Source organism: Cheilinus undulatus, linkage group 12, assembly GCF_018320785.1.
Source record: "Cheilinus undulatus linkage group 12, ASM1832078v1, whole genome shotgun sequence".
In the NCBI taxonomy this organism is placed as follows: domain Eukaryota; kingdom Metazoa; phylum Chordata; class Actinopteri; order Labriformes; family Labridae; genus Cheilinus; species Cheilinus undulatus.
In genome coordinates, this window is record NC_054876.1 from 576313 (window position 1) to 602294 (window position 25982).

The window sequence follows — 25982 nt, forward strand, 5'->3', positions numbered from 1 at the left end:
TATGCATCTCTAAAAATGCAGTATTTCCCCTTTTATTAACTATTTACCTTTCACCTTGTCAGTGGAGAATTACCAAGCGTTACATTTTCAACATTAACTACTCCTGATTAAATATATTATGTTCATGTTCTTAAATCTTCCTGGCTTTGAGTAGCTCTGTTCCTTCACTGTGTTTAGAATGTCCAGGACATTGAAACTGTGCTACATTTCAGTTCCAGATTACTTAGGACATCTCCCTAGGAGGAGCGGATATTAAGAACATGGCCCGTCTGAAGATTGTTTAAAAATAACATTAAAACTGCATGTCACAATTGCACTCAAAACACTTTCCTTGATCATGAAAGATGATAATACGTCTTTGGGGGCGGGGGCGGTGTCTTTCTGTAGATGAAAACTGGGGTGGAAGGGTTGTAGGCTAAAATGAATCAGTCCTGCGTCTGGATCAGAAGCGGAGCAGCGTGATGAGGACTGTAAGATTTAGTCCCATATTTATTCTTACTTCTGCCCCTGGGAGCATGTTTTTATTAAATGTTTGTATAAAACAAAAAGACCATAACATACTGACACAAGGCAAGGGCTTTCTTGGGACTGAACCTTAGCATCCTGCTCCAACAGCTGAGCTAATCAGACTCATATATTGTACGAACAAGATGACTCAAAAACGGCTCAATCTGAGTTCACACAGATGAAAATGAACAGTTTTTTCTTCATGGTTCACAATTTAAAATTTTGAACTTAAATAAAGAGAGACTTCATTTTTAACAAACATTTATTGTTGCATTTAGCATTTATTTGTTTAATTGTATAAATAATAGTACAAAACCAGATCCTAGTCCAGTCTCAACTCTTGACTGCTCAAGACCAACCAGCAGATCTGATTTTAATTTGCCACAGTATATCCATTCCTACACTACAGGCCAAATGTCTGGAAGATCAGATTTGCACTAAAAAGGTCATAGTTTTATTGGTATACTTTGCAACAAAACACACGATTATAATTTTTACTAGGGCTGCCAAAATTGATGCGTTAATGTGGATTAATCCATCATCATGATTAATCTGATTAAAAATTTTAACGCAATTAACCCATCTACAGAATGACTTACCACATACATCTGAATGACTCAAAATCCCTGAAGCGTCTCTGGCAACGCATTCGGGGCAGTTTGTCCAAGTAGGGTTACCGTGTAGCATGCTGCCGCGCATGCGCAAATGGGCCATTGATCCAGTAGTGACCAACCAACTCGATATGGAAGATGCTAAACAGCACATTGGCTCTCTTTATGGGAAATTTGAGTACAAAAAAATCGACGGAATAGTCGACCAACATGAAGTATTATGCACATTCTGCAGGAAGGAGTTTTTTTTTCACTGAAGCACTTCCAGCTTAAAATACCACATTAACGTGAAGCATATGTTTGTCAGAGATTGAGTCTGTTTGCTTATGCAAAATTAAACGTGATTAATAAAGATAAAAAAATGAATGATATTTAACCATGATTAATTGAAATTAATCCACAGCAACCCTGTGATTAATCGGATTAAAAAATGTAATCGTTTGACAGCAAACAGAAATAGTATACATGAGTGATCTGAACCAGACCAGGAGGTGAAAACAGCTCCAGACCATGAAGAAGCACTGACAGCCCAGAAATGTGTTCTTTGTTCTGTCTTTAATGCTGTCATGGCTGAACATAGACGGGAGCAAGAAACATAAGACATATCAGACGTTTTCATTTTGATTCTCTCTTATTTGCTTTTAATCCATAACAAGTTCATTTTTCTGTGCTTAGGTTTCATTCATGATCTCATAAAAGTAGGCCTGCATCCAAAGAGTACCAACATCCAGCAGAACACAAACACCGTTTCAAGTGCAGAACAGTTAAAATCTAAATGCAACAAAAGGATTTAATACAAATAATAATATTTCTACAGCTCTGATATAGATAATTCAGTGCAAAGATGCTACATATTGTAGCTTTTAAATATAAATATGTCACCCAGGCTGGGACACTCCTAAGTTTAGCTAACTAGCCTTTTTTATTTTGTTGGGATTATGCAAACAGTCATAGTCCTTTTCATTCCTATACAGCACCCTGCACTGAAGCACAGCTCCATCCAAAGCTGATGCTAATCATCCACGCATCATAGAAGAGTAAAAAGGAGTACAAGTGGAAGAAAAGCATTATTATTATGGAAATTAAAGGTATAAAATATGCAACCCCTGTTTAAAATCATCATTCTGTTCATATTTGCTTTGATTTTCTACTCAGCTTTGTCTTCATAACTCCAAAACCTAAGTTCAGCATGTAGAGCAGCCATCCCCAAATGGCGGCCCACAGGCCACTTCCTGCCCGCCATCAGGTGTCATCTGGCCCGCGAGATATTTGAGAAAAAAGACAGAAATTGTGTAAGTATGTCATTTGTGCAATGTAAATTTGTGTGTCGTCTTGTTGGTATATGAACCCACGACCAATCAGATTAAGTCCAGGAGGGATTCCATGATGCACAAAGATGTTGTCATAGACGTTCTTGTTCATGACACCATCCATTTTCACTCATTTGCCCATGCCGTATCCACAAATAGAACCCCATACCATAATGGAATCTCCACCGTGTTTCACTGTGGGTGCAATGCATCTGACATCAAAACCTTCTCCAGCTTTTCTGCAGACATAAACACGACGATGCTGACCCAAGAGTTCAAATTTGGACTCATCTGTCCAGAGTACCTTCTTCCAGTCATCAACAGTCCGGTGTTTGTGCTCCCTGGCAAATCTGAGGTGTTTCTGGATGTTTGCAGGCCTCAATAATGGCTTCCTAGCAGCTATTCTTCCGTTTAAGCCTTGTTCCATCAGTCGTCTGCTTATGGTCATTCTGGAGACTTTCTCAGACTCTGATCTAGAAGCATTCATCTTTGCCTGAAGATCAGCAGAGGTCTTCCTTCTGTCTCTAGTACTTCAAATCTTGAGTTGTCTGACATCTGCTTCAATTTCCTTGGTTTCCTGCCTCTTCCTTGGTGCATTTTGTAAGTACCAGTCTGGGCAGTTGACTCCAAAGCAGACTTGACCACACTGTGAGAACACTTTATGTCTTTCCCTGTTTGTCTCAGAGACCATCCAGCATCATGAAGTGCTTTAAAGCGGACTCTTTCACTTTCAATGAACTCTCCACGTTATATTATTTTGAACAGGAATGAGGAATTTCAAAGTGAATTCACCCAAATTTGAGCCGGCTCACTGGGCTTCTCTGAGAAGTCAGAAATGAATCAAGCATAACATTCAACCACTAAAACTCATTTTTCTGTTCAGGAATGCAATTAAATAACTAAAATTGGACATATTCATCAAGAAATATTAATGTACTTTACTATTTTTCAGGTTTTTTTGAAAATCAGTAAATTTGAAAATCCATGGATAACAATAATAATTCAATTTTAGCATTAAAAATATCATTTGGGTTACAGAGCTTCTACATATTGCTGTATTAACCATTGCAGAAACATAAGAAATGATTTTGGTAATTAGCAATGCTGTTAATTTAGGGCAGCTGTGGCATAAACCTTACTTTGGGTGGTGGTCTAATACATTTGTTAAGCACTGTATATATGCATGTTAATGAATTTTTGAAGCATTATTACCCCATTCATGCACAATATTTTCACTGTGATTGCATTGAATTTACTTGCATTGTTTCGCAGCACCATAACATTCAGACATTTTTAAGGGAGTGTTTATTTTACTATTTGATACAAATTTCAGTCTGTTGACCCATTCATGTTGTTGCTTTTGATGCCATGACAGTAAGTAAATAGATGAAAACACACTTTTCATTGCAGGCTCTTGGGCCTGGGTAATCAGTACCCCTTTCCCCCCTGTGCTACGCCCCTGCTGCCAATACCAGTTTTTCCTCATAATATCTGCATGCAGACCATGTAACTGTTTTCATGTGAAAAATAAGGAATTTGTTTTTTGGACACATGTTGGTGTTTGGATGCTTTCTGTGCTTTTGAATTGCTCTAAGTCTATTTCACTTATCACAAATGTGTGTGAACTATGAACTGCTGTTAGTATTTGTTTTTAAACCAGGAGGTTCCAGAGATGGTCACACCTGCTGTAGCACTGATGTTTGATTCATGTACGGGGGCAGAGCGTGTAGGCGGGGTTCCTGTTGTGAGAACAAACGGACGTCATGAAAGTGGGGCTTAAACGTTGTCTATTAAACTTTTGTGGTTGGAGTAAATGACATCAGACATCATCCTCTTTTTGAGGCATTATTCAGCTGCCTCTAAATCTTGACTATGGCGTGTAAAGAGGAGCCTAAATGACGTTTCAGTAGTCTGGCCAGAACAAACAAATGGCTGAATGTGTTCAAAGCCTTGAAGAAGCTTACGGGGTTAAGTTTAGCCTGTTGGGTTGTGGCTGCCCCACAGCTTTGACTCTCGGGTACCTATGGTCGGTACCGGACCGGACGTTGCCGTTCTCTGTGAGTCAGTCAAACTTTACATGGGTTCTATCGGAGCACCAATAGGTGTCTAATCGCCTGTGTTATTGCGTTGGTCGTTTCCTGGAAAATGTTGCTTCATTCTCTCATTGACCCACCTACCAGCGGAAAAGCTACATCAAGTTCAGGAGAACGGTAGCAGGTAGTAGCTACAGGAACAGAGGCGTTTCTTTCAGATTAAAATAAGAAACGGCAGTCTACATTAGCCTTTTCACTGTACGAACATAAGTATTGCTGTAACATAACATAACATTCCCTTTAAATACCATGTTGAGTGTTTGTTATTTCTGAGTGCAAATTAACTCCAGATAATTTCCTTGTAAAACCTTTATTTTGGAATAATAACCGGATGTGGCAACATTATGAGTGTGAGCTTAACGTTTATTTTTACGTACTAAACAAGCATTACAGACCTCCCCGTCTCGCGATGAACCTTGGAGGAGGATTTTACGGGGCGACTGGAACAAAAACATGCTATTAAATCCCACAAATCTACAAACCGCACACTTTTCTGTCACACTTTCTTCTTGATTCTCTGCCACTCCTGATTTTCCTGCGCCGGATGTGAGGCGAACTCAACAGGGATCCCCATTGACATTCTGTGGTGGTTCGGTGAGTTTGGACGGCGTGATTTTCTCCTCTTTTGTGAGTAACTCATGAAAAAGCACAGTAACTTTTAGGAGCTCTAGTCCTGTGAGCTTTGAGGGATGTTAGAGTTGCAGCAGCAGCGGTCATGTGCTCTTAAATGTAGCTACAGGAAACAATAGAGGGTGGCTATCGATGATTGGCCTCATCAATAACAACACTGGTGACACTGAACAGGGGTGTCAAACTCAGTCTCAGCAGGGGCCGGATCCTGGATTCAGGACTAACCTGAGGGCCTAACAGGGTCACCTTTTTAACCAGAAACTCTCAACCTTGTTTCACCGGTTCTAAAATATGAAAAATAAAACTTAGCACTGTTGATAAACGATTTTTACATTAAAAAAGTTTAAAAGAAAAGTTTAAAGGCTCGCAATCTGAGAGAAATAAATGTATTAGTTCAAAAGATCAAAACATGAAATTGAAAAATAATGTTTTTTTTTAAGGCAAATATATTAGAAAGAAGTCAAAATCATGAGTTTAAAAGGTCAAAATGGGAAACAAAATTTTTCATCATGAAACTAAAAGTCAAAATTTGATTCAGAATTTTAAATCCTGAGTCTAAAAGGTCCAACTATGGGATTATGAAGTTAAAGTTTGGGGTTAAAATATGTGATAAAATATAAAATAACTGGTTATAAACGTCAAAATATCGCTTAAAAATTAGAATTATGAATCTGAAAGCTCAAAATATTATATGAGAAGTAGGACTGGGTGATTATAGCCAAAATTAAAATCACGATTAATTGGGCTTTTAACCTTGATTATGACCAATGAACGATTATTCCTTCCCCAACCTCCGACTCTGTTTGTTCTGTAAATATTTGTATAATTTTAAAACGAATAACTGAGAGGAACATGCAGAGATTTACAATTATTGATTATTTATTGAGACAACTGAAGTCAAAATACACAGCTGAAATGAAACTACCTGTCTGCCTATCACGTGGCGACACAGCTAGTAGTTTGTTTCTAAGGGGGTGGTGCATTAGCAGAGAGAGATATTACAAGGGAAAAAATTGAAATAATTGACATGGCAGGTTTTTGTTGGTTATAGGCTCTAAATGTTGGTGTTGATTATTTTTCGATTAATTGCCCAGCTCTATTGAGAAGTCAAATTATGAGTTGAAATGCTCAAAGTATGAAATTAAAAGTCAAAATCCTAAGTTTGAGTCCTAATTGTGAGATGCTAAATTGAAAATTTGAAATTAAAACACCAATTGATTTCTTTTCCCACATTCCTGACTTCTTATCTAAATATTTTTACTCCTTGCTTTTTCAGATTTTGTGACTTTACAAGGAAATCTTAAATCATCAGGATAAGTTCACATTTTTATTCTTGAGGAAATCTGCAGACCTCAGACTGATGGGCCAGTTAGAACAGAAATATTGGATCATCTTGCCAGCCGGATTTGGCCCCCCGGGCCTTGAGTTTGACACCTGTGCACTAAACCCTGGCTCATCTGCTAAAGACTGCACAGAGGGGTACCCTTCACACCAAAGAAGTCTGTCTATAGCCCGATTTTGCTGAAAGTTTTTGCATTATTTATGTGTAAAATAGACGTTATGATCGCTGGACTCTTGTCCCTGGGGGAAGACGTGTATGCATTCTATCAGCCTCTGGGACCATGTCCATGTCCAGAGGGCTGCCCCAGTTCTTAAAGTTGCTCCGAGTGATGAAATTCTTAGAAAAATGTTAACATCATTAATTTCTTCTCTTTTTTAGTGAAGACTGGATCCTTGTAAGGATAGAAGTTATTTACAAAGCATCCTTGCCTGTAAGAGAGCTCCTGAGGCAAGGGGTGTCAAACTCAAGGCCCAGGGGCCAAATCCGGCCCGTGGATTTGGCCCCCAAGATCCTATCATATTTTAATTAGGACTGGTCCGTAGATCTGAGGTCTGCAGATTTCCTCCAGTATAGAAATAAAAACGTAACCTTGAAGATTTAATATCCTTTGGTCGGTCATAAACATTTGAAAAGTAAATAGTAAAAATATTGAGAAAGTAAGGAATAAAGGAGGGACATGAATTTGTGTTTTCATTTAATATTTTCAATTTGCATCTTAAAAATCTGACTTAAACTTAGGATTTTGACTTTTTCTCTCATATTGTGAACTTTTAGATTTCAATTTTGAATTTCAAGTCATGTTTTGAAATTGCAAGATCTTAATTTCAAATTTAATCTCATATTTTGCCCTTTCTAACTTCTAATTTTGACTTTTATCCCACATTTTGACTTTTTAAACCATGATTTAGAATTTAGCCTATCTAATAATTTGACCTTGTAGAGTCACAATCTTAAATTTGAAGTCATACGTCAACCTAAACTCTAAACTCTAAATTTTGTTTTTTACCTCATATTTTGATCTTTTCAACTCCTTTGATTTTTTTTATCCCACATTTCAACCTTTTAAAGTCAATATTTTGAATTTTATGTCATATTTTGAATTAAAACACATGTTTTTGGATTTTATCTCATATTTTGACCTTTCAACTCATTATTTTAACTTTGTATCTCATATATTTGCCTTTTGAAAACATTATTTTGACTTTTGCTTTTGTGTTCTGACCTTTTGAACTAATATTTTACATTTTATCTCAGATTTTGAGCCTTCAAACTTATTGTTTTGCCTCTAAAACAATTCTCAAATTCATTTATCATCAGTTTTTCCCCGTAGTTAATTACATGTAAAAATAACGTCTACAGTTTTTGGTTAAAATTTAAATTTAAATTGTTTTCCCTTTTGGGCCCTCAGGTTAGACCTAAATTCAGATTTCGGCCCCGCTGTGATAGAGTTTGACACCCCTGTCAAAAGGTAAAAACTGGAGGAGTGAGGAGGACTAAAGACTTTCTCCATCAGGGGGGAACATGGATAATGTTCTCCGAACACTGAATGTAGAACAGCGTTACTCAACCCTGCTCAACCAAAAAGCCAAATAGTTGAAAAATGCTTTAGCAACAGCCACGCTGTAAGTGGTGAAAATTGGCAAAAACTGATTAAAGTGTCAATAAAAATAAGTTAAAGGTGGCAAATAATGATCAAACAGCAGCATAGAATGGCAAAAAGTGGAAAAATAGGGCAGAAAGTGACAAAAATGGGTGAGAAGTTAGCCAAAAAATGATTTATTTATTTATTTAATTAATTATTTGTGATGTGGGACAATACACATTAATGGACATAAACATGTAAATGTGGCAGATTGTAGCCATAGGCTAATTTCCATCTGTAGTCCCCGGCAGTTTGATGGTTTGTACAGCATAGAGTCCATTAAATGAATTACAGGTGGAAAAACATGGCCAGAAATAACAAAAACATGGCACAACTAGAAAAGCACTCAGAGAGCGCAGACCTCTGCCATTAGCCCTATCTCCCAATAGTACAGAATCCTTTAAAACATTCATGGATCCAGACGGTGATCCGGATCACTCCCAGAATCTACACAGTTCTTCCTTATGCCATTTCAGACGTTTCCTGAAAATTTCATCAAAATCCGTCCATGACTTTTTGAGTTATGTTGCTAACAAACAAACCAATCAATCAGCAACGAGGGGCAGAGTCGTGACGTAAACAAGCAGCAACAAGAGGCCGGTGCAATTATGGCGGAAGCTTAGCGTGGATGCTGCTAAAGTGCCAGTTTTATCAGAACTTGACGACATTTCTACGTTAAAAGAAGAACAAAGAACAGCAGTGAGTTGTTTTCTTTTCAAAAACCACAAAAGTGGAGTACTGACATGTCTACAGTCACCATGGTTCACGTTATTCCTCAGTAGCTGCGCACGCGCAGCTTGATAGCGGCTATGTCACGTGTTTTGTTGCTCTGATTGGCCCGTAGAGATGTGACGGACAGAACGTTCATCCAATCACACTCCAAGTTTTTTTCAAAGCCTCTGCCTTTTCTCAAACGTTTCCTATCGAAGCTTTCCCAGATGGATGTTTGAAACACATGTGTGAAACACATCCATCTGGCGTGTCAGGTTCATGACCTCCTTGGCGGAGGTAAAATGAGTGTAGAAGTGACTAAAATTGGCAAAATGTGGGAAAAATTGTCAAAAAGCAGCATGGCAGAATGCTGATGACAGTGGCATTTAACAGCAAAAACACGGCGTAAATGGGTGAAAAGTGGCAAAAAATGTCAAAAAAAAGGGAAAAAATTGCAAATAACAAAAAGCAATATAAAAGAGGCAAAAAACTGGTGGCAAAGATGGGATAGAAGTTGTAAAAATGGGCAAAAAGTGGCAAAAAGAAATGGCAAAAAGCAGTAAAAATGGATTAAAAGTGGCAAAAATATTGAAAAGAATTGGCAAAAAATAGCAAGTAAGGGTGATGGAAATATACCCACAAAAAATAAAGGTTGAAAATTAAAGCCGACAGTATTAATGTGGGGATTCAAACTGATTAATGTGACTTGCAATGGATAATTTCTGAGGTCATAGTTTCCCTTTATAAAGGTTTTCTGGGGGAATGATATTTTAAATTAAGACATAAAGAGCCACAGATCATCATAAAAGAGCCACGCGTTGGGTATCACCGATGTAGAATATTCCTACTCAATCTCAGGTCTAAACTGATGAAAATGTTTTATACATTTCAGTCCCATTCTGACATTCTTCATTGCAAAGTGAGGCAATCCGTTAAAAACAGTCCACAGGTGCTTCTTATTCTCAGGCTGACAGTTATTAGCCTGTGGAGAGCCTACTGTGCTAGAAAGCATGTTTTAAACACGTCTTTAGATTGTGGTGTTAATTTCAGAGAATAGTGTTTATGGTTAGATTATTTCTGATTTGATTGTATGAAGGGCTGATGGATTTCACTCTAAACGTGGTTCACTTAACAGCTAAATCAGATTAAAGCCACTTCATGTGCTGACAGTTATATGAGAATAATGTGAAGAGCCTGCTGTGCACGTGAGCATGTTTATGATATTCTTTTAGTGTACGACGTAGCTTTCAACAAGATTTTGATGACATATTTTCTGAGTGGATTGTGTGATAGTGATTGGTTTCAGGAGTCCTTCTGTTCCCAGTATTACTTTTTAAAAACTTACTTTTTCTTTAAATTAAACAATCAAATCTTCGGGGAAAAATGAGTTATACCTCACAACAGGGTGAAACCAAAATACAACTTTAAGCTCCTTCCTTGCTCAGAGCTGACATCCAAATGTTTCCAAATCACTTTAGACTCCTTTGCCACAGATTTTTGAGATACGCTGCAAGCTCTCTGAGAGGATTCTTGGATCATTTGTGAGAACAGACTAGGACTTCATTATTTTCATGTGGAAGTTGGGTGTTCTCCCAGAAATGACTGCAATTGGAGCAAAAAGCCCAAAACAACTGGCAAATACCAGTGACTGTTTTACAAAGTAAAGGCTTTAGGCCTGTGCAACAGGAAGGTGTTAAGACATATCAAGCATGAAAAAAAATGCGAATGAGGCCTTTTATACAGCAGTTTATGAATGCAACTGTTTGATATTTAATTTCAGTGATTAGAGTATGGCAGCTGCCATCAGTGGCCGGAATCCTGGTGGACGTGGACCAAACAGAAATAAAGGTCGAATCTTAGGCATAATTGATGCCATCCATGATGCTGTGGGACCGCCCAAACAAGCAGCTGCCGACCGGAGGACTGTGGAGAAAACCTGGAAACTCATGGATAAAGTGGTAGGTTTCGAATTAAATAGGGCTGAATAACTAATTGAAATTTCAATAAAATTGTACCATGCCCCACTGCTCTGTTCAAGTCCCGGGAGGTACAGTATTTTTTTAAGAATGTGTTTTAAAATATCATTTTAATGTAAATATTTGCAGCAGAGGTGTTCTGGCTTATGTATTGTAAGCACATTTAAAAATAAACTTGTATGGAGAAGAAATTGCAATAAAAACCCTCACTTATCACTTAAATCAGTGGTTGTCAGCCTTGGGGTCTGGACCCCAAGGGGTCACGAGTCACTGAGGGGGGTATCCAGTTGCCCCAAAAAAAAAACTAAGAACATTTTTTAAATTACACTGTTGCCACTTTACACCAATTTGGTCAAAATTTTAACCCTGTTTCATCATTTTTTTCCCCCCAGTTTTAACACATTTCACCATTTAACACCTATTTTTGTCAGTTTTAAACTTTTCCACCACTTTATTTCTGCCTGTTTTTGCCATTTGTAAATCAATTTTTGCCACTTTAGTTAATGCTGCCTCTGTTGACCCATTTTTGCTACTATTAAACAGCTGTTGACACCCAGTTTTTTCCCATTTTAACCCCATTTACTTATTTGATTTGCCCATTTTTGCTTGTTTAACCAAATTCTGCCAATATCTGCCTATTTTTTCTTTCTCAGTTAACCATTTTTTTCCAAATTAAAGCCATTTTAGCCACATTTTAACTTCTCTTTACCACTATTTCTGCCAATATTTGCCACTTCTAATCCATTTCTGCTACTTTAAAAATCCAACTTCAACACATTTTCCACCACTTTTTTGCCATTATTAACCCATTTTAGCCATTTTTAAACCATTTTAATATTTTTTTTTCAACAAAAGGGATCTACATTTTTTAAGAAGGCTTTTTTTTTAAAAAAAAAAAGAGATTTGTTTCATGGAGAAGAGTGTTTTTTCAGGTTAAATATGAAATATGGATACCATATTTTAACTTTATAACCATGGTTTTGTTGACCTCCGTGGGCCCCCAGTTTGGCTGGGTCCCAGAAAGCTCTCCCCTTTATCCCCTTTATGGACAGCCTTGTCTCCACATAACTATTCTTGAATGTTCATGGCTGTTCAGCCACCTTCAGGTACAGTCGGGGGTCCCGGTATCTGGCACCTTTATTTTGGGGGTTGGAGGCTGAAAAGGTTGAGAACCATGGACTTAAATAACATATCAAATATAATATTAATGTGCTTCAATTAAAAATGTTCATTCCCTTAGCTTTGTGTCTATAAAGGATACACTCATAGGTAGTGAACTAATGCTAGTCCCAGTGTGTTCCCTGATGATACTAAATAACAAAATAAAGTCAAGCATATGTTTTATGGACAGCTTAATGTTTTGTCATCAAGCTAGCAGTCATTAATTGTTTTCTTTTCTACAGGTCCGCCTCTGCCAAAATCCTCGACTACAACTGAAAAACAGTCCTCCATACATCCTGGATATCTTACCTGATGCATATCAGCATCTGCGCCTCATCCTCAGCAAGTATGAGGAGAGCCAGAGACTCACACAGCTCAGTGAGAATGACTACTTTAAAATATGCATTGATAGTCTTATAAAGAAATCCAAACGTGCCATTCGGCTCTTCAAAGAAGGAAAAGAGAGGATGTATGAGGAGCAATCACAAGAAAGGTAGGAAGACAGTGTATTTTTCTTTTTAATATTTGATTTGAGGCTCCAAACATGAACTCACTGTGCTCAGGGTGCACAGACGTAAATGTCTTTCTACAACTTTCTCTGTTTCTGGAAAACTATTGTTAAAGCAATTATGACTATAATACTTCCCTGCACTCAAGACAAAAAGAGCTTCCTAGACTGTCAAACACTTGATACATTTTTGCAGAGAGTTCAGTTTTAGCTTCAGCAGAACTTGGTGTACACACTTTACTCAGGTTACCTAACAGGAACTTTGTAGATGCTGCATGTTTCCCGTCACAGATAGAGTTAACAAACATTGCATAGCATTAAAAGAGTCCATGACTGACTGATTTGAATCAAACATTAAACTGTTGACATAAAGCTATACTTTATAAGTAGCCCAGTTCAACAGTTGTAGTGGAGGTTAATGGAGGGATGAGGTGATCCCGCTATGCTAGCTTTGGAGGTGGTAACAGAGGCGTAAGTGAAGTTAAGACAGGATCAGTGGAGCCAGTGGGAAAGCAACGCGCTGTCTGTGAATTTGTGTGGAGCTCCAGTGCTGCAAAGCCATAACTTTGTGTGAGTTGACAGACGGTATCAGTATGAATGTCCCAGGCTGTCATGATGGTGACGCTTCAGTGCAGTGCTATTACCGAAATGCGCTGTGAAAATACCTAGTGTGTTGTCAAAAACATAACTGTGTTTTAGTGCAGTGGGCTTAGAATCTGTAAATAGCTTCATTAAAGTTAGAAAACCAATCCAGTTAATCAGTCTCAGGTGTGTGTAGAATTTGCTCAGATAATCCTAAATCAAAGATGTATACATGTACCTGTTCTTAGTTTGGATAGATGTCCAAACCCTCTCCTGGGTCCAAAGCAGAGGTGCTGTGATCATTTAAGGAGAGAAGAGTTTTATCAGGAAGATGTGAGGAAACCTAGTAGGTCTGTCTTGCAGTGTTAATTTTATTGACTAAAACTATGACTATAAATGTTTGTCGACAGCCTTTTTTTCCATGACAAAAACTAGACTAAGAATAAGAAAAATAGATCTGTGATGACTAAAACTGACAAAACCTAAGTTTAGTTTTCATTAAAATGACTCAAACTAGACTAAAAAGTAATGTAGTTTTTGTCGGACATTCAAAATCCATGATATTTCTCCACTGTGGGTAAATCTGTCAAAAAACAATGCAGGTGTATCTATTCTGCCTCTCAGCTGTAGAAAGCAGGGACCCCAGGTTTGGCAGAGAACACACTACCATGATTTGGTACCAGATTTAGGCAAGAAAATAAATGTTTGGACTAAAAGTAAAGACCAAATGTGAGGACTTTTATGGACTAAAACTAGACTAAAATGTTTTGAGTTTCTGTCGACTAATACTAGACTAAATCTAAAATTCATTTCATTTAAAGACTAACAGGATCTTGTGGGTCCTTAAAAAGTCTTAAAAAGTCTTGAATTAAAATCTGGGTAATTAAGGTCTTAAATTGTCTTAAATTTACCGTAAATTCGCTTTAGGTATTAAATTTTTAGCCGGTGCACTTAATGCCTATAGGAAAGCACAGTGGCCCACCATAAAACATCTAATAGTGTGTATTTATTTAATTTAGTATGCTGTTGTAAATGAGAGTCTCCATGATTAATAGTTGTTTTACAGTACGTCGGCTAAAGACGCTGGCGTCTGGCTGCATGCCGCCATTACGCGGTTGTCAAGGTGAGCAGTTTAACATGCAAAGATGGGGAAGTGCAAATTCAGCAACAAGTGGATGGAAGAGAATGCATTTAGGAGGTGGTTGGCACTGGCTGAAAATATCAATGAGGCAATGTGCAAATTCTACAAAAAGACTTTTTCATTAGGGACCATTGGGCTCAAAGCCGTCGAGTCGCACATTAAAGGAGAAAAGCACAAGCGGTATGTGGCAGCAGCAAGCCATAGTGGGGCTAGGCTAATCCCTGCATCGTTTGCAGCATGACCTAACAATGTTACAAGTTCGGATGCCAACTCTCAGTCGGCTATGACAAGATTAATTTCACCGCCAGACACCCAAAAGGCAGAGGTACTGTGGGTTCTACACACCGTGACGAGGCACAGTTCATTTAAATCTAGCGAGTGCATACGTGACGTCTTTGCTGCCAAGTTCCCCGATTCGCACCTTGCAAAATCATTCACCTGTGGTGAAACTAAAATGACAAAGGCCTATGTGGCTTCATTCATCAAGACAACACACGTTAGCACAGAGTTTAAGAGGTTTAACTATCGGTAGATGTGGTATTTTGTTTGAATATGCCGAACTGTGATTATGAGTGTTGACAGTTGGCCAAGTCTAGCTGCTAATGTAGGCTGTCGCATGTTGCCATAGCAACAGTAAACATTCACATAAGGGTTAATGAGCTGTAAATAGAGGCACAGAATGAAAGCTATGTTCTAAATACATATTAGATATGCTGTATTTTAGCATAAAATACACAATTTTACCAGGTACTAAATCTATAGAAAATAATTAGTTTTATTTGCAAGATTTACCATTAAATTTATAGGCCACGCACACAGAAAGACCATAGTGAACATTGACTGACTTAAATAGCGCACATAAGCAGTACTGTTACTATCTGCATAAAGTATTTTAGTATCAAAGCCAACATTTTTAATGTACAACGGCATCCTGTATCATAACTACATGTCTGCTGTTTGTAATAAAACAAACTTGAATTGAATTCACTGAACACTGAATTAAATTCAGTCTCCCATATATCAGTTATATAATGATAGATGTTAAATATTGTGTGTGTGTGTTTGTGTATTTTTGCATTTTATTGTTGTTTAGGTGTATGTATTTGTGTGCATGTGTGTGTGAGATTTTATATATATATATATATATATATATGTATGTATATGTATATATGTATACACATATATATATATATATATATATATATATATATATATATATATATATATATATACACACACAGTGTGTAACAAATGTATTAAACCATCTGTCATATTTGTCTCAGAGACCATCTAGCATCATGAAGTGCTTTAATGCGGACTCTTTCATTTTCAGTGAACTCTCCATTTTTTACCATTTAAACAGGAATGAGGAATTTCAAACTGAATTCACTTTTTTATACCCAAATTTGAGCCGGCTCACTGGGCTGAGAAGTCAGAAATGAATCAAGCATAACATTCAACCACTAAAGCTCATTTTTCTGTTCAGGAATGCAAGTAAATAACTAAAATTTGACATATTCATCAAGAAATATTAATGTGCTTTAGTATTTTTCAATTTTTTTGTAAATCAGTAAATTTGAAAATTCATGGATATCAATAATAATTCTATTTTAGCATTAAAAATATCATTTGGGTTAAAGAGCTTCTACATATTGCTGTATTAACCATTGCAGAAACATCAAAAATGATTGTGGTTTTACCAATTTTTACCAGTGCTGTTAATTTAGGGCAGCTTTGGCATAAACCTTAGTTTGGGCGGTGGTCTAATAAATTTGTTAAGCACTGTATGTATATTAAGTGTTTGTGTTGGTGTCCCCACCCCGCTGTAAACCTAGGGGAAACACTGAGATGCACTGTTTTCTGACAGATTTACCCACAGTGGAGAAATATCACGGATTTTAAATGTCTGACGAAAACGAAACTTACCAGTTTTAGTCATCACAGATGTATTTTGGGCTCGTCTTAGTCTAGTCTTTCTCACGGAAAAGATGGTTGACAAACATTTTTAGTCATAGTTTTGGTTGTTGAAATTAACACTGACTCAAACAGACTTTTTCAGTGGTTTTTTTTCTTTGTTTTATTGAGTAGGCCATTGTTGGAACAGTTGAGGCCAGATTTGTTGCAGATGAAAATTTCAGGAGAAAATAAGAATTTCCACCTCCTCATTTTATTTTATAGGCAGACATATTAAAATGTTAATGACCTGGCCTTACAGAATTTAGACTGTAGGTTCATCTTGTAATTTTAGGTCTTCAGTCTTTTATCTTTAGGCATGTTGATGACATCCCTCTGTGTGAAAATCATTCTGCATAAATGTATCTCTACCTTTTTCTAGTTTAAGTGCTGGCTGTAAGCTGACGTGATGTGCTGTGGTTGATGTGGTTACTGAGCTGAGAGGACAGGAAGTGTTTCCTGGGTTATGAGCTCATCACCTCTCTGTTTTAAATCAGGATGCATTCATTCATCTGCTGAACATCTAAAAGTGCTCCCTTTCTGAAAAGTAGTTGTGATCTGAAGCAATGTAAAGGATCTAAGGCCTGAGTCTGGCTCAGATCAGCAAGGTTCCTGAAAGTAGAACCATCTGGAAAGGAAGTTGAGCACAGAGGAGGAAGACAAGAGTAGCAGACTCAGGGCATCTGGTTGGTGTTTGTGTGTTTGTGTGTGTCAGCCTGTCTCTGTGTGTGATCTAAAGGTCAATGCTTGTTTCACTCGCTGCTTTTGTCTCTTTCTGCTGACATACGTTAAGAAGAGGACCAGCTTTGTCCTACTGAACTCAAATCAAATATGGAATAGCTCAGTTGTGACTGCTTTACCAGAACACCAACCTTGCAAAGCAGATGGACTCGCCCGTTTCCTTGTTTTTCACTGGTGAACCTCCCATCTGAACCGTTTGGGCCCGGTTAGGAAGTGACAGGACCAATCAGCAACGAGGGGCAGTACTTTCAGGCGCAGCAAAGTCGTGACGTAAACAAGCAGCAGCAAGAGCTGGTGCAGTTATGGAAGAAGAGATTAGCGTGGATGCTGCTAAAGCACTAGTTTATCAGAAATTGACAACATTTCTTCCTTAAAAGAAGAACAAAGAACAGCAGTGAGTTGTTTTCTTTTCAAAAACCACAAAAGTGGTGTACTTACATGTCTACAGTCGCCATGTTTTGCATTATTCCTCAGTAGCTGCGCATGCGCAGCTCGTTAGCGGCTACATGACGTGTTTCGTTGCTCTGATTGGCCTGTAGAGATGTGACAGAATGTTCACCCAATCACACTCCAAGTTTTTTTCAAAGCCTCTGCCTTTTCCCAGAGGTTTCCTATTGAAGCTTTCCCAGATGGATGTGTGAAACACAGGATGACAGGACTTTTCATTCAGACAGAATCAGCAGAGATGGACCTTTTGATGGCCAATAATAATACGAACAAACAAACAAACAAAAAACATTGTTATTTTGCTCTTTACTCTTCAGCCACCTCCATGAATTTGTCAGAAAAGAGACTCGGCGACAGCCATGATATTGTGCTGAGAATCAAAGGATTGGTTAAAGACTCTATGTATGCTCTGGGTAGTTAAAGCCAGTGATACTCAACCCGCGCTCGCAAGCTGCATGTGGCTCTTTAGTGACCAGTTGCGGCTCTTTTACGGCTTATTTGAAAATAAAAACCTTTAACTAAAAACATTTATGGAAGTAAACACTATCATCAGTAAAGATTCATGGTAGGTCACATCAGTAAATCTGCTTCCCACATGAAGAAGACAGGCTTTAACTTCCAAATTTAAATGATTATTATTTTAAATCCATATATCATTACCGTCGGATGAGCTCGACGAAGGAGCATGTGTAAGAGAAGAGAGCAGATAAGTCCGCTGGTGTTGCGTCTTCAGGAAGCTCATTCATTAAGGTCTACTGTCTTATGTTCAAATTGAACCTTCCCATTTCCTCTCTTAACTTTTTCTCCAGCAACGCCTGCCGGTGCTCTCTCACACCCAGACCTTATGGCAATTACACCGATGTGCATCATCAACGAGCATAACACACGGATCACATGTGGAGATAACCTAACATTTAGTATCTAGTGAAAGTTGTCCAAACGTGGGTGTTTTATTTGATCTTTAATGCACTAATGATCATAAATATTGTCAAAAGAGCAGAAATACAAAACCAAAGCTCCAAAATGAGGCAGGGTGAAACGATGTGTCTGGAGAGCTGCAGGTGTGAGGCAGGGCTGGTTTTAGTGATTTGGAGGCCCAGGGCAAAGACCAATATGAGGCCCCTCCCCCTTTACTAATGGCCCCTCCCCCTTTAACTAAAGAATTAAAAATGAGCAGAAAAAAATTAGAAAGTATCTTTTTTATGTTAATAAAGCCACAGAACTACAGTAAAGGCCCCAGTGTGAATATAAATACCCAAATAGCCAACACTATTCATCATTTTCTTTTGAAAAGCATTTCAGCGCTCAAACTCAGCATATTCTAATGTCTTAAAAAATCTTTAGGCCAGGTGAGCTTTCACAACACTGGTGTTGGGCCAAAGATTAGTATGTCCAAAATGACCACTTTTCATAGAATGAAAAGTTTATAATTTATAAAAGTGATATAAATTTGATTTATAAAAACAAATTAAAATCATGAAAAATTGAGAGACTAGCTTTTAGCCTGATGTCAGTGATAATTGAAAACAAGATATGCTCATTATCAGTGATATATTGGTTCTTCTGACACTATGCAGACATTTGCATCCCATTAAACCTCATAATTATCCACCAATCCTCTGTTTTATTTCATTTCAACTACAGATTAACTGATCTTTTATCTACCTTACATTCCGGGTTTGGATTGTGGCTCTCGCTAAAATTTTTTCTAGACAGTGTGGCTCTTTGGTAGAATAAGGTTGAGTACCACTGGTCTAAGCCAAATAATATCCTGAGAGACTTTTCCTGTTTGATTCTGAGGCCTATGAAGACATTTTCTAACAGCAAAACCATTGATTATGAACACTGGAAAATTCAGGATATCTGTCCGACTTAGCATCAACCAACATTTAAAGCTGTCTGTTCTCTGTTGTCAAAGCTACTGGGTCAGAATAGTTGGGACAAAAATTAACCCACCATCATCATAGACACAAAATCCTATGGTCTAAAGTTTTACTGATTTTTTAGCTTTTTCTTGCTCTTGAAGTCAGCACTATACTTCCTCTGTATTATTTTACAGATGCATCTCAATAAATTAAAATATCAAAAAGTTTATTTATTTCAGTAATTCAGTTCAAAAAGCTAAACTCATATATTCTATAGAGTCATTACACACAGACTGGTATATTTCAGGGATTATTTCTTTTAATTTTAATGTTATGGCTTACAGCTAATGGAAAGCTCAAATGCAGGATCTCAGAAAATTAGAATGTTGTGAAAAAGTTCAATATTGTAAAGTCATGCTGTCACACCCTGATCAGCTAATTAACTCCAAACACATGCAGAGGTTTCCTGAGCCTTTAAATGGTCTCTCAGTCTGGGTCCGTAGCTTCACAATCATGGGGAAGATTGCAGACTTGACAGATGTCCAGAAGACAGTCATTGACACCCTCCACAAGGAGGGTCAGCCACAAAGGTCATTGCTAAAGAAGCTGGCATTGCTGTATGGAAAGATGAATAAAAGGAAAATGTGAACAAAGGAGCTCAAGCAGCAGGGATAACCACTTGAGAGGATTGTGAAACGAAGCACATTCAAGAATTTGTGGAGCTTCACAAGGACTGCAGCTGGAGTCAGTGCTTCATGAGCCACTACACACAGACAGATCCAGGACATGGACTACAACTGGCCCAGTTCTTGTGTTAAACCACTCCTGAACCAGAGACAGTATCAGAGGCATCTTACCTGAGCTCAGGACAGAAAGGACCACTCTGTTGTGGTCTCAGTGGTCCAAAGTCCTCTTTTCAGATGAAGGTAAATCCAGGTCCCGGAGTTTGGAGGAAGAGAGGAGAGGAGCAGAATACAGGTGTCTCGAGGTCCAATGTGAAGTTTTCACAGTCAGTGGTGGTTTGGGGAGCCATGTCATCTGCTGGTGTTGGTACACTGTGTTTATCAGGTCAAAGGTCAGCGCAGCCATCTACCAGGAAGTTATAGAGCCCTTCATGCTGACCAGTTTTCCAGAGATATCATTTTTCCAGCAGGACTTGGCACCTGCCCACACTGCGAAAAGTACCAATACCTGGTCTAAGGACCCTGGATTAGCCTGCAAACTGGTCTGACCTAAACCCCATAGAGGATCTCTGGGTCACTGTAAAGAGGAAGATGAGAGACACCAGACCCAACGGCACAGGAGAGATTTTCTGAGATACTGAATTTTGTGTTTTCATCAGCTGTAAGCCAAAATCATCAACATTTAATAAAAAATGGGAAATACAGGATGTTACATGTTAGAGATGCTGCTGCTTTCTTGCAGTAGGTGGTGCCAGGGTGGGAAATAAAGTTTTTTTACTGTCCTGCCAAAGTGGCTGGTGGATGAAGAACTCTACCAGCCACTCACATTTTTCACAAGCCACATTATTTTAACAAGCAGTCTAATATAATGAGGTATAACACAATAACAACTGTATTTAAATTATAGGCCATTTAATAAACAGCAATGTTTCAACAATTATAGAAAATAATGGCATGCTCTTTGTCACGCTGATATTCTGGGGCGTGTTTATACGCTAAGGTGAATTATCACAATCATAAAAGTTATGCTGGACAGTGTGAGGGTTATTAATATCCAACATTTTTGATGCCCCCCTAGGGGTGCCTGGACCCCAGGTTGGGAACCACTGCCCTAGAGAAATGTTGCTGTGTATGATTAACTTCACTTAACTCCATACAGGATAAACATCAGATCATCACAGTGGAACTTCACATGGTGTATCAGTAGTTTCCTGTTTTTGTTCCTTTCTGCAGGAGAAACCTGACCAAGCTGTCTCTGATATTTAGCCACATGCTGGCAGAAATCAAAGCCATTTTCCCAGGAGGACAGTTCCAGGGAGACACCTTCAGGATCACCAAGGCGGATGCTGCCGACTTCTGGAGGAAATATTTTGGTGAAAAGTAGGTTATAGCTTTGCATGATTTTTTCCTGTTAACATTTGATGGTCAATTATTATTTAGGCTGTGAAGAAGAGCTGCTGCCATCTACAGTGCTGTGAAAAAGAATTTGCCCCCTTTCTGGTTCCTGATGTTTTTGCATATTTATCACACTTTAATGTTTCAGATCATCAAACCAATTTTAATATCCCACAAAGACATTCCAAGTAAACAGAAAATGCAGTTTCTTAATGAGGATTTTAAGGGAATGAAAATACAAACCTACAGTTGCACGAAAAAGTATGTGAACCCTTTGGGATTTCTTGGATTTCTGCAAAAATTGGTCATAAAATGTGTTCTGATCTTCATCTAAGTCACAAAAATAGACAAACACAGTCTGCTTAAACTAATACCACTTTCCCACTAAAATTAGCGTGTAAAAGCGGGTTTTTTTAATGTGGGTAAACCCGCTAACAATTGGCAAGTGACTCCCATTGCCAGCAGACCCGGGTCTGATCGCCAGCAGACGAGCTGCGTGGCTGTTTTTTTTTTTCCTCTGGTGCGTCAAGCTGATGTCATCACGTTGCTTTTCTTGCTCAGTCTTTCTATAACAAAGATGTCCTCTGAAAATAATTAATGTTCTACTGACATATTCAGCTCCTACAGTCTTGAATTTCTCATGGATTATCCAGTAAAGCGCAGTACTTCCTACTTATGAGCGCAGCCAAATAAAGGAGAAGCTTTTCTAAACAATGTTTCTATTTCAAATTTTCACATCTATCTGCTTCTTAGAGATATTAGACAAACATCGTTCTTTTTAATGATTTAATACAGAAACTTCAGCCTACCAAACTCCGGTCTCCTCCATCAGCTGTCATCTGGCTTAACAGCTGATGGAGGAGACGGAACTTTTGAGACTGAGATTTAGGGTGAAAACTAAAAGAAAGAATATAGAGTCATTTCCAAGGAGCAGACATATGATAAAGGGAAACAGAAACAACCTTTTAGAAAAGTCTCCCATTCTCTAGCTGTGTTTTTAGGCAGGAAGCGCTGCACTTCCTGTGATAAAACCAAGAGAAATCTTAGGCTGTAGATGCATTACTTGTTCATGAAAAAATAATAGCTTTCAGCAGATATCTTCATTATGACAAGAGTGAGCTAGACAAGCATTTTTGTGTTTATTTGTGCTGTTAAACTACGCTGCAGTGTTGAAAGCCTCTTGTTCAGTAGCAGCGCGCATCAGGCTTTAATGTACAGCTGATGGGCTAAAGTTTCTGTGTAATAACAAAAAAAGAGGATCGATGTGATCATTTCCAACAAACAAATAATGCGATAAGTAAATAAATGAAAGGTTAATAGATTATATCGTTTGAAAAGGATCTCTCTTTCCAGCTGCGCACAGACAGGACACATGGCGCTTTATGGGCTAATCCATGAGATTTTAACAGGCTGAATGAGCTAAATGTGACCTTGGGGAAAAAAATATATATATTCTCAGTGGGTATGTTCATTATGACACAGGCATTTTTGTGTTTATATGCACCGTTAAACTGCGCTGCCATGCTGTGAAACTTCTGCCTTTAAACTCTTGCCTCTTCAGGCTTAAACACACAGCTGACAGAATAAAGTTTCTATGCAACAACAACAACAAAAAGGATCAATGAGATCACAACAGGCAAGTAATATAAATGTATTACTTGTATTAATATAAACGTAGGCACGCTACGCTAAAGTCATCCTGTGTTCACTCGGTTGTGACGTTCCCACTGGAGCCGATTGGAGGTGAGCCGATAAAAACCCGTGTCCATTGCAGGGTCAGTCGACCCGGGTCTGAATGCCGATTAGAGCCTTTCCCACTGCCGACAGGAGCCGATTGTTAGCGGGTTTAAACGGGTTTATTGGCCAGTGGGAAAGGGGTATAATACCGCACAAAAATGATATGTTTTCATGTTTGTATTGAACAAAACATGTAAACATTCACAGTGCAGGGTGGAAAAAGTATGTGAACCCCTAGGCTAATGACTTCCCCAAGAGCTATTTGGAGCCAGGAGTCAGCCAACCTGGAGTCCAATCAATGTGATGAGATTGGATGTGTTGGTTAAAGCTGCCCTGCCCTATAAAAAACACACACCAGTGTTGAGTTTGCTATTCTCAAGAAGCATTGCCTCATGTGAACCATGCCTGGCACAAAAGAGCTCTCAGAAGACCTAAGATCAAGAATTGTTGACTTGCATGAAGCTGGAAAGGGTTACAAAAGTATCTCTAAAAGCCTTGATGTTCATGTGTCCACGGTAAGACAGACTGTCTTCAAATGGAGAAGGTTCAGCCCTGTTGCTACTCTCCCTAGGCATGGTCGTCCTGTAAAAGATGACTGCAAGAGCACAGCGCAGAATGCTCACTGAGGTGAAGAAGAATTCTAGAGTGTCAGCTAAAGACTTATAGAAGTCTCTGGCACATGCAAAAATTTGTGTTGACAAATCTACAATAAGTAAAACATTAAACAAGAATGGAGTTCATGGGAAAACTTAAGACCATCTGTCCACCAACTGAAGCTCAACAGAGGATGGGTGATGCAACAGGACAACGACCCAAAGCATAGAAGTAAATCAACAACAGAATGGCTTCAACAGAAGAAAATACGCCTTCTGGAGTGGCCCAGTCAGTGCTGTTTTGTTTCAGGATCACATTGGAAGAACCAAGTTTCATCTCATGTCACTCCTGAAAAATGTGGGTTTCCTTCATTTGTTGGAAATGTCTCCACTGGTGTGCTCATGCTTTTGATCAGTGAGAATATTTGGGAAACCTTTGGCACACACTTTTGTCATGTTAAAACTTCATGCCAAACTTGGCGAACTGTCTCTTTACTGTTGGAGACTATTTCTGTGCTCGTTCTTCTACTGGGTCGTCGATCATTCCAAACATCGGTTCAGTTTGTGGTCATGGGCGCCAGAATGTTCCCGGTCCTCTCTGGCCGCTTCCCAAGTCGCTTATAGATCGGTCCTCGATCCTACGGATTCGCTTGAAACGGAAGTAGTTTCTGATCCGCCATCTTGACGGCTGTGCCAAAGCCCTTACAGGGTTTTAAGACTCAAGCCATAAGACAGAGGACTGAGATTTGAAGACCGATGAGCAAAGACACATGAGAGCAGGCTTCCCGGAACTTTTTACTCAGAGGCACACCCCCTTATTAGATATCTCTCTCTGATTGGACGCTGCTACACAGTGGATGTCAGTGAAACTTTACAGCACCAGCAGAGATAAATGATGGAGGAGAAACAGAGTTTATAACAGACGATAAACGGACTCAACGGACTCTAGACAGAATATAAACATCAGAAGTTTAAAAGGCTCAATAACTAATGGGCTGAGATTTAAATGAAGTGTTTGAAATAAGCATTTACAGTGAAATATTGAGAATAAATAATAAAATCAATAATAAAGAGTGAATCAGTGGAGTTTAATATTTGATTAGTTTTCTGATTCACCTTCAAAACATAAAAATGTTAAAAGCTCATAAAATCTAAAGATTCAGATATAAATCTTCCTTTTCCCACCAAACACCAACAACATTTAGAAGATTTTTTTCTACAGTCAGTCAATCATAGCCTTAATTTAGACAAAAGATAATCGTAGGAAAGTGAGCCATGTTTTGTCTGTCTAATTTAGTCCAAATTTAGCCCAATAATAGTTGTTAAAAAATGACAACATTACAGCAACGTCTTTATAGAGAGGTCTTTATAGAGACATCTTTACAATGACTTTTCAACTTTTATGTTAAATCTAGATGTCGTTTAGACAGAGTGGAGACATTTTTTGACGTCTTTACCAATATTTTCTGCTAAGTGTTATAGTCTATTTAGTAATTTCTGTTTATTAGATTATGAAGAGAATTAAAATCAGACCACAGCAGTCTGTCTGATCTTAAGAAGAAACACGTTTAAATCATAGCGGTATTAATAAAGTTTCTATCAGTCTGATAGTGAGCGTCAGGTTTGATCAACCTTCACACTGAATAATTATGATAATTAATAATATGGTAATATAGATTTGCAGAGCCAGCATGTTTTTTGATATCAAAAAATAGTTGCAATGACGTTAAAAACGTCTCCACTCTGTCTAAACAACATCTAGATTAAACAGAGTAGTGAAAGGTGAAAAGATGTAATTTTCATGTCGTTGTAAAGACGTCGCTGTATGGTCGTACTTTTAACGACTATTATTGGGCTAAAATTGGTCTAAATCAGGTGGACAGAATAATTTAATAATTTTCTACGACTATCTTTTGTCTTCATCAAGGTTATGACGGACCGAATGTAGAAAAAATCCTCTAAATGATGTTAGTTTTTTGGGGGAAAGGGAAGACTCATACCTGATTCTGTTGATTTTATGAGTTTTTAACATGTTTGATGTTTGAAGGTGAATCAGAAAAAAAATCAAATATAAATTCTATATTGATTCAGTCTTTATTATTGATTTGATTAAATATATTCTCAATATTTCTCTGTAAATGCTTATTGCAAACACTTTTTAAAATCCCAGCCCATCAGTTCATGAGCCTTTTAAAATGTCTGATGTTTACTGCAGGTTTCTCTACATGCAGGGGTTTTCTGATCCCTGTAAATGCCGACATCCGTTAATTTATGGAGACACAATCAGCTGTTTCTGCCTCCTGACAGCTGATTGATGACCTGCTGATTGATGATCAGCCGGCACCGTCATCATA

The 25982-nt window shown here is 38.2% G+C and overlaps 1 protein-coding gene across 4 annotated transcripts in view; it reads left to right on the top strand.

Moving 5' to 3' along the window:
* The first annotated feature begins 4925 nt into the window (after positions 1 to 4925).
* The window catches only part of cblb (Cbl proto-oncogene B, E3 ubiquitin protein ligase), a 75159-nt gene continuing 54102 nt past the window's right edge, over positions 4926 to 25982 (top strand). For 3 of the 4 annotated variants that reach the window (XM_041801358.1, XM_041801361.1, XM_041801360.1), the window contains exons 1-4: positions 4926 to 5115; positions 10627 to 10804; positions 12226 to 12476; positions 21137 to 21283. In XM_041801358.1, coding sequence (XP_041657292.1) covers positions 10637 to 10804; positions 12226 to 12476; positions 21137 to 21283 — 566 coding nt within the window. In that variant the 5' untranslated portion in view covers positions 4926 to 5115; positions 10627 to 10636. Of the gene's footprint in view, positions 5149 to 10626; positions 10805 to 12225; positions 12477 to 21136; positions 21284 to 25982 lie in introns of all 4 variants that reach the window. The other variant, XM_041801359.1, reaches the window with a different exon arrangement.